The sequence below is a fragment of the Gobius niger genome (assembly GCF_951799975.1).
Source record: "Gobius niger genome assembly, chromosome: 21".
Lineage (NCBI taxonomy): Eukaryota > Metazoa > Chordata > Actinopteri > Gobiiformes > Gobiidae > Gobius > Gobius niger.
In genome coordinates this window covers 17,193,881-17,205,976 of record NC_136872.1, presented here as the reverse complement: position 1 = coordinate 17,205,976, position 12,096 = coordinate 17,193,881, and the positions used below count along the sequence as shown (strand labels likewise).

Below are 12,096 nucleotides of genomic sequence, written 5' to 3'. Positions count from 1 at the left end.
AAGATAAGTAGGCTCTGATGAACGAGGGTCGAAGTTCAAATCCCAGCGGGGACACATTCTGTGATTGACTGGTGGTTATTGACTCATTGTGTGATTGAGTGATTGCATGATTGACTCATTGTGCGAGTGATTGTTGTCATGTGACAGTTTTCACTTGTCGTTCGAATTCTGCAGTTCTTCAGTTGTCGCAGGCCCAAACAATGGCTTCAGGCCCAGCTGAATCTTAAGTGGTGTGTTTTAAACTCATGTTATAAGTTTAAAAGTCATAATTCTGTGATTCAAACTCATTATCAGTATTTTATTTGTTTTAAGATGGCTACATTTGGCTTCCTTACCGGTGGTGGTCGGCTTGGAAGAAACAGCTACATCCACCTTGCACTTAATCATCCAGGAAGTCCCAAATGAAAATATTCAAGAAGCACTGCTGCTGCCTAGTGGGCAAGCACATGGGACACAGCTGATCTTTACTTTCACTTTTATAGATGGAGCCTAAAGAACCATCAGAGATGGGCAAGTTATATTGTTGACTATTGACTATTTTTCCTATTGCATGAATGCAAAAGACATAATAAAGACCTTGTACATGGGATGCTGTGTTATGATCACCAGTACATCATCATGCCTGTAAAAAGTTTATTTTGTTGTTCTTGTTTAAACAAGATCACGTAAGTTTCATTTTCATGTAAACTATGACACATAACCACTCCTACCAGTGTGTCTGGAGCTGTTGCCCACAGACATCCTCTCGAGAAACTTTCAGTCGAATGCAATATAAATGACAACAAGCTGCAGCCATAGCATAGTCAATTGGCACAGTCAATATCATTGAAATTTAAAGGTGTTTTTATAGATACATTGCACAAATACGGTAAGTGTTTTTCATTATTATTACTATAGTATCTGCATTTGCAGTAGTTGTAGTTAATGTGGCCATTTCTGCTCGAGCATGTGAAGATGAGTCATTGGGAGATGTTGAGACTTGCATTATGACACTTAACTTTACTCCTCAAAACAACTAGCAATTTAAAAGTGTTATACCATTTGTTAAACCACATCAAATCCAAAATTATGTTTGTTCGGGGAATAAACGCATCCAACAGTTAAGAGAGTTCTGAACTATTTATCTTAACATTACTTGTTGGCAGCACTCATATTTTACAGCAAGTAGCAGCATGGTAATAGGCTACAGGTTAAAACAAAATAGGTTAAAAAACAAACAAACAGTGTCTCGTTTTAAAACATCAGCATTATTTACAAATGAGACTTTTTTTTCATAGATCCCATAATGTCGTCCACCACAGTCCTTAGCTCACTCGCAAAAGACCACTTCCACTGTTCCATTTGTTCAAACATCTTCAACGATCCCGTCACTACTCCGTGTGGACATAGTTTCTGTAAGTCCTGCCTAAACCAGCAGTGGGACCGAGGCGAGTTCTGCCAGTGTCCCACCTGCAAAAAGAGATTCTCTGTCAGACCCGAAATATCCACAAACTCAGTCATCGAGGAGATTTCTGTGCAGCTAAAGCGAAGAAAAGTCGAGATACCAAAGACCGTTGATGGTTTATCGCAAGTTCAGTGTGACATATGCATGGAGGAGGCCATCAAAGCAGCCAAATCATGCTTGGGTTGCCAAACTTCGTATTGCTCAGAGCATTTAGAGCCACATTTCAGAGTCCCGGCGCTGATGAGGCACAAGCTAATCGACCCAGTGGACAATATTGAGGAAAGAATATGCCCAATACACGACAAAGCTTTGGATTTTTACTGTCGTGATGATGAAGTTTGCATCTGTAAGGTGTGCATTGAGACAGACCATCAAGATCATGATGTAGTTCCTTTGGACGAGGAGGGAGTCCAGATAAAGGTAAGACAGTCAAGTTGGCATTTATGCAAACCACAGTATTGATCTGATGCTTTTATTTTGAAGGAGAAGATTGAGTCTCAAATGGCACAGGTCAAAATGATGATTGAAGAAAGAGTGGATAAAATAAAGCATTTCAAGGATTCATCAGCCATTAGAAATGTAAGTACGCGATCTACAAAACACTAAATGAAAATTAAGAATTGAAAGAGTGTGTTTCCTACAGGTGAAGGCCCAGGAGGAAATCCAAAACATGGATGCAGTTGTTGCTACGTTCATGAGACACATGCAAGAAGCCCAGACCAAAGTGAAAACATCCATCGAAGAGAAACTCAAGACATACAAGGAACGAGATGAAGGCATTATCAAAGAGCTGCAAGAGGAGATCAGTCACTTGCAGCTGAAGAGGTCGGAGCTGGAGGAGCTGATGCAAAATGATGACGCACTTCATCTACTACGGGTCAGTGAGGACTTCCTCCCTAAGGCATTGGTCAAATATCACAATGAAGTCCAGAGGTAAAAGCTCTTTCTAAGGAGTTAGTTAGAAATCTGATTTTCTTTTATACTTGTAGACGGTGCAGACTATTAACAGTCGCTCTGAGATGAATGATTGGACTAAAACTATGGTCAACTCGGATGTGGGTTTGGAGACTGTGAGACTGGAAGTATCTGAACTCCTGAACAAGTTTCAATCTGTCTTGGAAAGCCTTACTAAGACAGGTACAGCTCTGCACATTTAACAAAGCTCAGAGATATGCGTTTTTATTATTAGTTCTAACAAATTGCTGTTGTGTTTTCAGAAATTGTCAAGATGAAGCAACATAAAGGTAAGATTCTGACGTTCAGCATCTATACTATTAAGAATCAATAAATCAAATTTCACAAAGAGGGCACTAACAATACTAATGATCCTTTTCTCCTCAGGAACATTAACCTTTGACTCTGCCACTGCCAGTCGCTGCCTTGTTGTGTACGACTCTGACGAACGCATAAAGCACCACAAATACCCGACCCACACCGTGACAGACAGTCCGGACAGGTTCGGACTCCCCATGGTCTTCACCAAACAGGGCTTCACCTCCGGGCGCCATTACTGGGAGGTGCAGGTCGGCTCCAGAAGCAACTGGGACGTGGGTGTCGCCAAAGAGTCTGTCCCCAGAAAGGGTCAAATCTCTGTAAAACCAGTCAATGGCTTTTATGCAATAGGGAAAGATGGTCGTACTTATGACGCTCACTGTTTGCCATATAAAGAGCTCCATTTAGCCCACAGACCAAATGACATTGGAGTATTTTTGGACTATGAAGAAGGCAGAGTGTCTTTCTATGACGTCGACAGATATGTGCATATACACTCGTTCAAAGGGGAAAAGTTTATTGAGAAACTATATCCGTTTTTCTACCTGTTCAGCAAAGCGAAGAAGTCAGAGCCAATGGGACTGCGCTCCGTGTATGACTGGAGCGCTTATTTTACTAATTTAAATAAGCAAAAAAAAGAGGAAAACCAGGAACAGAGTAGCTCCTCTGGTGTGAGTGGAGCAGCAGCGTCTTCCCAACCTGAAACGATGTCAAAATAGAGGCAAATTTTTAGGTATATTGTGAACATGGTATACAAATTCTAAAATGTATTGTCAAGCTGCCGATTGTACATGTTTTTGTGGTAGACGAAATGGTAATGTTAATCTGAACAAATCAGCATTGAGGTGACAGACTTTTGAGATTTTATTAATTGGCTTAATCGTGATGTAAACCTTCTTTGATGCACACAAGGCCAAAAGTGAGGAAGTTTCATGTAAAAAAAAGAAAAAACATAAAAATGCTGCTTCGGGCCTGACACCGGTGAAAACCCTGGGAATAGCTTTGAAAGTATATCAATGGTTTGGGGAATATAAGGGGACATGGGACAGGGGGCTCAAAACTGGGACTGGGATCTGGTTACCCTTATTCTTTATGCTTTTATAGCCACTCTTTTTATCTCGACTTGTTTATCTGTAAAAGCTGCTGTATAAATAAAGTTCCTTCTTCTTCTACTTTTACTGAAACATCATCTTTTGCAACTTTTGCCCGACAAATCCTTCATTGGAGAAAGTAGCTGTATTGTGTCTTTAGTCCATGACAGTGCTATAAAACTGTACACCATTGAAATACTGCCTCTCATTTGTTCATATCTCTCCTTTATTATGCCCATTGACTTCCTTATATGGCACCTTCCACTGTTTATGATTTCCCAACCCAAGTCTTATCAGGTCATTTCATTCAGATTTTTCTTCTGCACTTGGGACTTTCCTTTCAGACAAGTGTTTTGCGTTAACATGCGCAGACTCTCGGGGAACCAAAACAACAGGCATTTGAGTGAATCATGGCAGAGCTGCTTACATTATAAAGAGCATCGGGACGAGCAGGGAGCTGGAACTGACTCTTGCAACATTGGCTCCGCCTCTTTTTCCCAGCATGCTTTGCAGAATGACTTCAGCAGAGGCAAGGCTTAGCTCAAATAAAACAACACAGAGAAGACCAAGGATAAACACAACAGCTTCTATGTAAGTATGATTCTTCATTTATTCTGAGATATATAGCATAGTACTGGCAATACTTTTACTGAATACAATTGACTAGTTTGAGTAAATATTGTGGATGAACAAATGAGAAACTTAAGTTTGACTTTTTCAAGTTACATTTAATTACATTAAGGCTTTTCTATGTGTACTTTGAGACTTGACTATATGTTATATTGTCTCTGCTCAGTGGTTCTCAAAGTGTGGTCCCTGGGGGCCTCCCAAACACTATCAAAACAAGCACATTGAAAACAAAACTACTGTACTACTGTAAACCAGTATTTAACTCTCAGTCATTCCTAGATGTTCCTTTTATGTAATTTTCGCAGTAAAATAATAATAAATTCCTTTGAATAGAGTAAATATATTATTATTGGGGGGCCCAAGAGATTTTCGGATTCATAAAGAGGCCATGATCTTCTGGACTTTGGGAAAGGCTGGTCGAGCACAATAAAAATGTAAACATTAATATATTTATTAAGTCCCTACTTTTAAAACTATTAATGATAATAATAAGCATTATTGGTTTTATATCGCGCTTTTCTGGAAACTCAAAGTCAATTTGTTTACAATGAACGTATAAAATAAGATAGAAAAATGTGACATACTTCATACTTCATTTAAAGTCAATATTACTCTGTTAGTATTATTAATGTAAATGTATTTGCAGGATTAAATCTCAGTGATAATTCTTTTGTTCATGGCTTCAAGAATTTTGGCACAAATGTTGTACAGTAACAGTCAATAATTATGTTATTCAGTATTAACCTCTTAACCCTCACCTGAACAGAGCACATTTTCTCCAGTTTGGCTTTACCCAAATCTAAAGGCTTCATTTGAAAGCTCAGACCTACAAAACTGACTTTTTTGTTACTGCATTTTTGCTACTTTTTATCATGTTTTTTGTAACCTTTTTTTCCACTTTTATGATGCCTTTTTTGTTGCATTTTCTCATTGAATTCTCTTTTTTTTTTTGCTATTTTGACGCTTTTTTTCAAGAATCTTTTAGATTTGGGTAAAATCCAACTAGGGAAGACGTGCTCGGTTCAGGTGAGGGTTCACAGATTGCCCAACAAAACACAGGGAGACTAAAACGAAACAGAAATTAGATGACCGTCTTTTTTCCCATAGTAGTAGTAGTAATAGTCATAGTCGGAGGCCCGTGGTTACGAAATGTGAGAAGTGTCAGCGTGACAGTGGTGGTATTTCATGGTACTGTATGTGCCACAACAAGCTTTCTAAGTTCTCTAAGTCGCGGCCTATAGTTTTTCATTTCTGTTTAGACTTGCTTAAATCTAGTGCTGCTGATCTCTTGGCCAGGTCACTCTGAGAATTAAATCTAGGTCTTAATATGTCTCATAAAGGTTAATACATAAGCTATACAACATGTTTAAAGATATACTCTTTATTATCCTCAGTTTATGATGTGGTTTAGTAATACGTTCCTAGTATTGAGTAACATGGTGAGGCATTTGAATGTGCTCCACTGCATTATTACATCTTGGCTGTATCACAATATCAAAGTACATGACGTAACTATGGCGCATTTGTATTACAGGCGTGCCCGCTCCAGCAAAAGAAAAAACAGTTCATTCAAAGCCAGTCGCACCTCTTTGTCCCGAGGGAGCTCGATGTCAGATCGCCCCAAGTGCTGCATTTGCCTGGACGTCTTCAGCCGTCCCGTGCCCCTGCCCTGTGGACATGTCTTCTGCCTGAGCTGCATCGGGGAGTATTGGCGGGTCCAGGGACAGTGTCTCTGTCCTCTGTGTAAAGCCTGCTTCAAATCAAGACCTCAGCTCAAAGTACTGGAGACCGGCTTCTCCCAGTGCGATGGAGACGAGGGGTGAGTTGGATTTTGGATCAACTACAGTATGTCCTAAATGCAGTTGTTGACGTTTGTATAGTCTGAAATATGTGTTTAGCTCCTGATAGAAGGAAATTGACAAGTCCAATTAGGTTCATTAGGTCTTCTAAAAATGATGCTACTTTATTCTTATAGCCAGACCTTAGTGTTGGTTTCGTACCTGACGGTTTCAGCTACAGTTGTGATCTTCCACATCAACCGTTCCCTTCAGTGGGACTAAAGGGAACGGTTGAAACTGAAAGATCAGAAAGATGTGAAAACCACACTGATCAAGTGGTTTCATCAATCCTGAGGAAGGCCACAGCCGAAACCGTCAGGTACGAAACCAACACTAAGGTCCAGCTATAAGAATAAAAGTAGCAAGAAGTAAACACGACGAAAAATACTCAAACTTGTACAGTATGTCTACCTTGGGCGCACAAAAAGTGTATTGCCCAATGGCAGTGTTGTGTTGCAGTGTGAACCCTGTTTCAAGCTACTGGCAACATCTCATTGTCTCTATCAACAAATTAATGCACAAAACTGACGCTAAACATCATTGACAATAATCAAATATGGTTAATTTGTTGTCTGATTGGGATGATTATTGATGATTGATTATGATTATTATACAATATTATTAATGTGGTTCTTTTACTCAGACCGGTGTGGTTTCAGCTGCTCACTTCCTACTCTCTTCCTCAGAGTGGTCACCTGATTTACAGGTTGTTTTCCCACTGATGGAAGTAGCCGTAAATCAGCTGAGACGACACGTCACAGCAGCGTCAGGAGATCACTTTGGGGAAGAGTGTGACTAAAGGGAACGGTTGAAACTGAAAGATCAGAAAGATGTGAAAACCACACTGATGAAGTGGTTTCATTTTCATTGTTTCATTTTGATCAATAAAATAGATGTAGTTCGTCTTGTGCACCTTGTTCTTTAGAATTCTTGGTAACACTTTATAATAACTACTCATTATTTAGCCTTTATAAATGATGAGTTAACCGTTAATTAATCTTGAACAATGCCTTAGTTAATTGTGACTAACACTTATTAACTACTTAACAAAGGAATAAGTCAAGTATGGACAACGATTCATCATGAGTTAGGCATTAAATGTAGTAGTTAAGTAGTTATTTAACATTGAAGTAAAAGTAGTAGTGTTAACTAATAAATTGTTCATGATGAATTAAGTGTTCATCATTTATTAAGGCTAAATAAGGTGTAATTATTATAAAGTGTCACCAGTACTTTTTTATTTTTACTTGTTTAATTTACTTGAGTAATTGTTTGGGCCAATTATCTTTCCAAGTAACGTTCCTCTTACTTAAATCTGGGGTACCTGACTTTTTGTTTTTGTAGTAAATGTATTTTTTCCACCACAGAGTGGTGGTGGTATTTTTACCGTTACGAAAAAGCTTAAGCTAATCATAATAAGGCGCAACCACCCGTGCAACTTCCCTGCCACCGGGTCGGAGCCACCAATACACACTAATGGAATCTAACAGGCAAACGGGCAAAGCTAACTGCGGGCTAGCACCACTTAAACAGTATTTACAGCCAAGTTTGAGTGAAAAAATAAAGATCTTTACTCTCACGGACAATTAATGAGTAAAAAAACGCAACTTGCACGACACCTGCAGTGGCGCTTATGACCTCTAGGGGCATGAGTTACTTAGTTACTGCTTTAAGTAGCCACTTGTTTTTTAGACTTTGTACAGCTGGTCTGATAGATTATTCTTATCTATGGAATGTAATGATTTTAATGTAGACATATGAGGTTGATGGGTGGGCGTGGTTTGAGCTCAGGCCCCTTTTCTTTACATGTTGTCAATGTTTGGATTTGTGGTCGAGAATGTTGTCTTTTGCAGTGAGTGTATGTTTTTACTCACTCACTCAAGTTTATGATCCAGATTATAACAGAAAACACTCGTTCCTTCACAGTGACGGATGCCAGGCCCCTTTAAGAGCCGGAGAGGTCCCTTGTGACCTGTGTCCCGTCCCACGCGCCGCGCTCAAGTCCTGCGTGGAGTGCCTGGCTTCCTACTGTGACTTCCATTTGCAGCCGCATTACCAGGACGCAGAGCTGGGGCGCCATCTGCTGGTCGACGTGGTGAAGAACCTGGAGGGCCCCGTGTGTAAAGTGCACGGGAGGCAGCTGGAGTGGTTCTGCAGGACTGACCAGACGTGCATCTGCGCCATATGCGCCCAGGCTGACCACAGGGGGCATCGCGCCGTCACGGTGAAGAAGGAGGCCATGCGGAAGAAGGTAAAACAAATAAAGTGCAAGAGGAGGGGGAGATTTTATTAATAGTAAAAGGGACATGAAAGAATGATGACTACCGTTCACAAGAGCTACATAAAAAACGAAAGTAAACCATTTATTCAGTGGTGACATAAATGATGAGGAACTAAATGTGAAATTGTGTAAAAGAAAAAAAGAAAAAAAAAAGGAAATGCCAGAAAATTACACAACAAGATGTTTAATCGGAAGAATGAAGTATGAAACACAAACTATTTTATGTGTCACATGAAGCTTTTAAGTCACTGAGGAACGAGTAACTATTTTTTCTTTTTTACTCAAGTCAGAGTACAGCTTCTTCATAATACTATAACTCAAGCAGAAGTAAAACAATTTGTAAAGTTTATTTCTAAAGCGCTTTTCACAGATAAAATCACAAAGTCCTTTACAAGACAAAGAATAAAAAACAAACAATATAGAAATGTATATACATGCAAAGTGAAAGTGACACTCGTGAAAACCCATCAACCAAAAGGTCCTTTTTGAAAGAGTCAACAGAGTCGGCCAGACACAGACACGAGACGGGGATTTTGACCGGACCAGCTCGTGTTTCAAGTGACTTTAGGGTAAAGTGGTCTGGGTCGTTATGGAGTGGCCAAAGACATTTATATTAATGTAGCAACAACCACAGCCTATATCACTGTGCTTTAGCCCTGAATCAAAACACCTTTGTATATGCTATATGTGGCCATTAGGTGGGACAGAGCGCTCATCAACAAAAAAATATTTATACAATTATTACTATATTATGCCTTTTATTATGCCTTATTGCCTATTATGCCTTATTGAACAGCAATAGGAAAAATCATTTGCAAATGTTTTCCTAAACTAATTTATAAAATACACTTTAATATAGCCTGCCCGTCTCTGATCAGCCTCTAGGCTCAATCCATACTGAAGCGAAGTAAAAATCAGCGTTGCCATGTGATGTATGTTAACTTTATTCCGTTGCGTCCAAAATAAAAAAGGGAGATTTGAGGCCTCGCTCCTCTCATTTGGGCAATAAGAATGGGAAATGAGAAAACTGTGCAAATCAAACTTGAAAACTTGAGCAGTAGATTACTGACATGAATATGATTTTATTGAATGTTTCCACATCAAAATCAGACATGAAGGCTATGAGTGGAGAGGGCCAAAATTGTCTATATTTTCTGTGAACAAGTCATGATAGAGCCTGGTTTAATTTGTGAAGAGAAAGCTTTGAATATGCAAGTGGAGCGGTTCACTGTTGGCTGTCGAAACACCCTCAAACCGCACCGGTCCGTTCCGATCTGGTCCTGTCGAAAAGCCCTACAGGGTGTTCCACAGTCTGGGGTCGACAGACTGAAATGAGAGGTTCCCTCGGGTCTTGAGTCTTGGGGACTACAAGCAGGTTCCGGCCAGAGGAGAACAGGCTCAAAAGGTCCCGCATGTACTGTGGGGTCTGACCATTTAAGGCTCTGAAGCACTAAAATCTTAAAATGAATCCTGAATTTTACTGGTAGCCAATGGAGAGCTGATAAGACTGGAGTGATATGAGACCTTCGAGAGGGACCTGTTAAAAGTCGAGCAGCAGAGTCTGAACAATTCTCAGTTTGTTCAGAGCAGACTTATTCAGACAGGTAAAGACCGTTGCAAATGGCAAGTCTTGTTGATATGAAAGCATGAATTATCATTTCCAGGTCCTTTTTTGACAACATTGGGGAGATGTTCCTTAGGTGATAAAAGCAATTTCGGACCAGCTGTTTTGAATGTGTCTCCAAAGACCTGGCCTGGTCAAACACAACCCCAGGTTTCTGAGGCTGGGTTTGAAAGAGGTGCTGTTTGATCAGCGGGATCTTGTGGTCTGGCGCAAAGATAAGCGTTTCAGTCTTGTTTGAATTAATTTGCAAGCAGTTAGTGGCCAGTTTTTGATGGAGGACACACACTCTAAGAACAGTGACAAACGATGGAACTCAGCATCATTAAAATAACAAATACAAATGTAGTCATGTTGTAGAACTACTTTAAGAAGTACAATTACAAGTCCATGCGCTCCCTGCATCCAGTGTCACCGAATCGTATTGGACAAGTCACTAAACCCCAATTTGTCCAGGTTATTTGGATAACAGCTCTGACATTCTGTTAACTATGGATGGGTTTCACAGTGATATAAAATGAGGATTGTTGCCGTAGTGATAAGGATTAAAAACGATCAATCTTTTGAATGGTGAAAAGTCTCCAAAGAACAAGATCATTTCATTATGATCATATTGTTGCAGGTTCAGCTAAAACGCAAACATTCCAGACTTGCACAGACGATACAGGAGAGACTGTCCGAGGTGGAGGAGCTGAAGTTGACCGCAGAGATTGAAAATAACAAAGACCTCATGATCGAGCTGGAGGAGGACACTGCCGAGCTGCAGAGGAGACAGGACGAGGTGGACCAACTTCTGCAGATGGACGACAATCTGCACTTTCTACAGGTCAGACATTTTTATCATAACAATGTTTTACATTCACTCAAGTATCCAGGTTATTAATGGGGATTTGAAGTTTCCTGGTTTTCTCTGGTTCTTGTAAACACAGAATCCTGATTTCAGTTTCCTGGATAAGCCAATATCCACCAGGTTATTAGAAGCCATGATATTCCCTCAGTTTCCAGGATATGTAAACACAGTATTCTGTTTTTTCGCCATTGCTGACGTACTGAGCATGTGCGAACTTTTGAAACCGATATGGCAGCCATTTTATTTGGAACCTGGGCTTCTATAATGTACTCTCTTCAGCAAAATATTGAAATAACCTTGAAAAAGACTTTTTCCTCTCCATGGAATATTCATTATACAAAAAACATGACTAAATGTGGCAAAAATGCAACAACAAAGCAATGAAAGCATCATTAAACAATGCAAAACAACTAAACTAAAGCGTGATAACACAAACAAGTAAGAAGCTTAGATCAGTTCTGTAGGTCTTAGCTTTCAAATGATTTGTTACCCTGGCCCATATTTGGGTAAGGGCTTCTTTGGATAGTTCTTGTCCCTGTGCTTGGGGAAATGTCAGAAAAGCCTTTTGTCAGCCACATTGTTAAAGTATTTTAGCTCCTTACCATATTTATCATTAGCTCCGCCCCTCTCTGGAGCCTAATTATCCAGGATACTGTAGTTTCTCATGTAAACAGGGATATGAGTATCCCGGTTTCTCGGACGCGTGTAATCATCATATCCAGAATACTGTCATAACCAGGATATGCCGGATAAACACGTTACTTAAACACATGTAAACACACTCAATGTTTTTATCTTTTTCTCCCCCAGAGATTTTTGCTCGCTGCTCCATTGTGACTGCCGGACGGACACAATAAAGTTTACAAGCTCAAACCACTTTTCTCCTACAATTCTGGAGTTTAAACAGCCCGCAGTGACAGCAAAAATGTCACCAATAAATCCTTCATCACACTCTCAGGGACTTGTTAATGTTTACAATTGATATAAATGAAAATGCTCTCTTAAACATGTGAATGGTTATGGGTGACTGTGTGTGTGGTTAAAAAAAAAAGTGAAACGTCCTATTTTT

The 12,096-nt window shown here is 39.8% G+C and overlaps 2 protein-coding genes across 2 annotated transcripts; both read left to right on the top strand.

Annotated features, from left to right (window-relative positions):
- Positions 1-799: 799 nt before the first annotated feature.
- On the top strand, positions 800-4,347 carry LOC306981009 (E3 ubiquitin/ISG15 ligase TRIM25-like; the record flags this gene model as incomplete). The annotated part of the gene is made up of 8 exons (XM_079580555.1): positions 800-868; positions 1,278-1,864; positions 1,928-2,023; positions 2,088-2,321; positions 2,434-2,581; positions 2,662-2,688; positions 2,786-3,045; positions 4,309-4,347. Exons 2-8 carry the CDS (start codon positions 1,286-1,288, stop codon positions 4,345-4,347), a joined length of 1,383 nt encoding a protein of 460 aa, XP_079436681.1. The 5' UTR covers positions 800-868; positions 1,278-1,285.
- A 28-nt stretch (positions 4,348-4,375) lies between these two features.
- On the top strand, positions 4,376-11,936 carry LOC306980539 (E3 ubiquitin-protein ligase TRIM47-like). Its single transcript, XM_079579971.1, has 5 exons — positions 4,376-4,398; positions 5,972-6,256; positions 8,202-8,526; positions 10,800-11,003; positions 11,838-11,936. Coding segments are annotated over exons 1-5 (843 nt in total). The 5' UTR covers positions 4,376-4,396; the 3' UTR covers positions 11,865-11,936.
- The last annotated feature ends 160 nt before the right edge of the window (positions 11,937-12,096 follow it).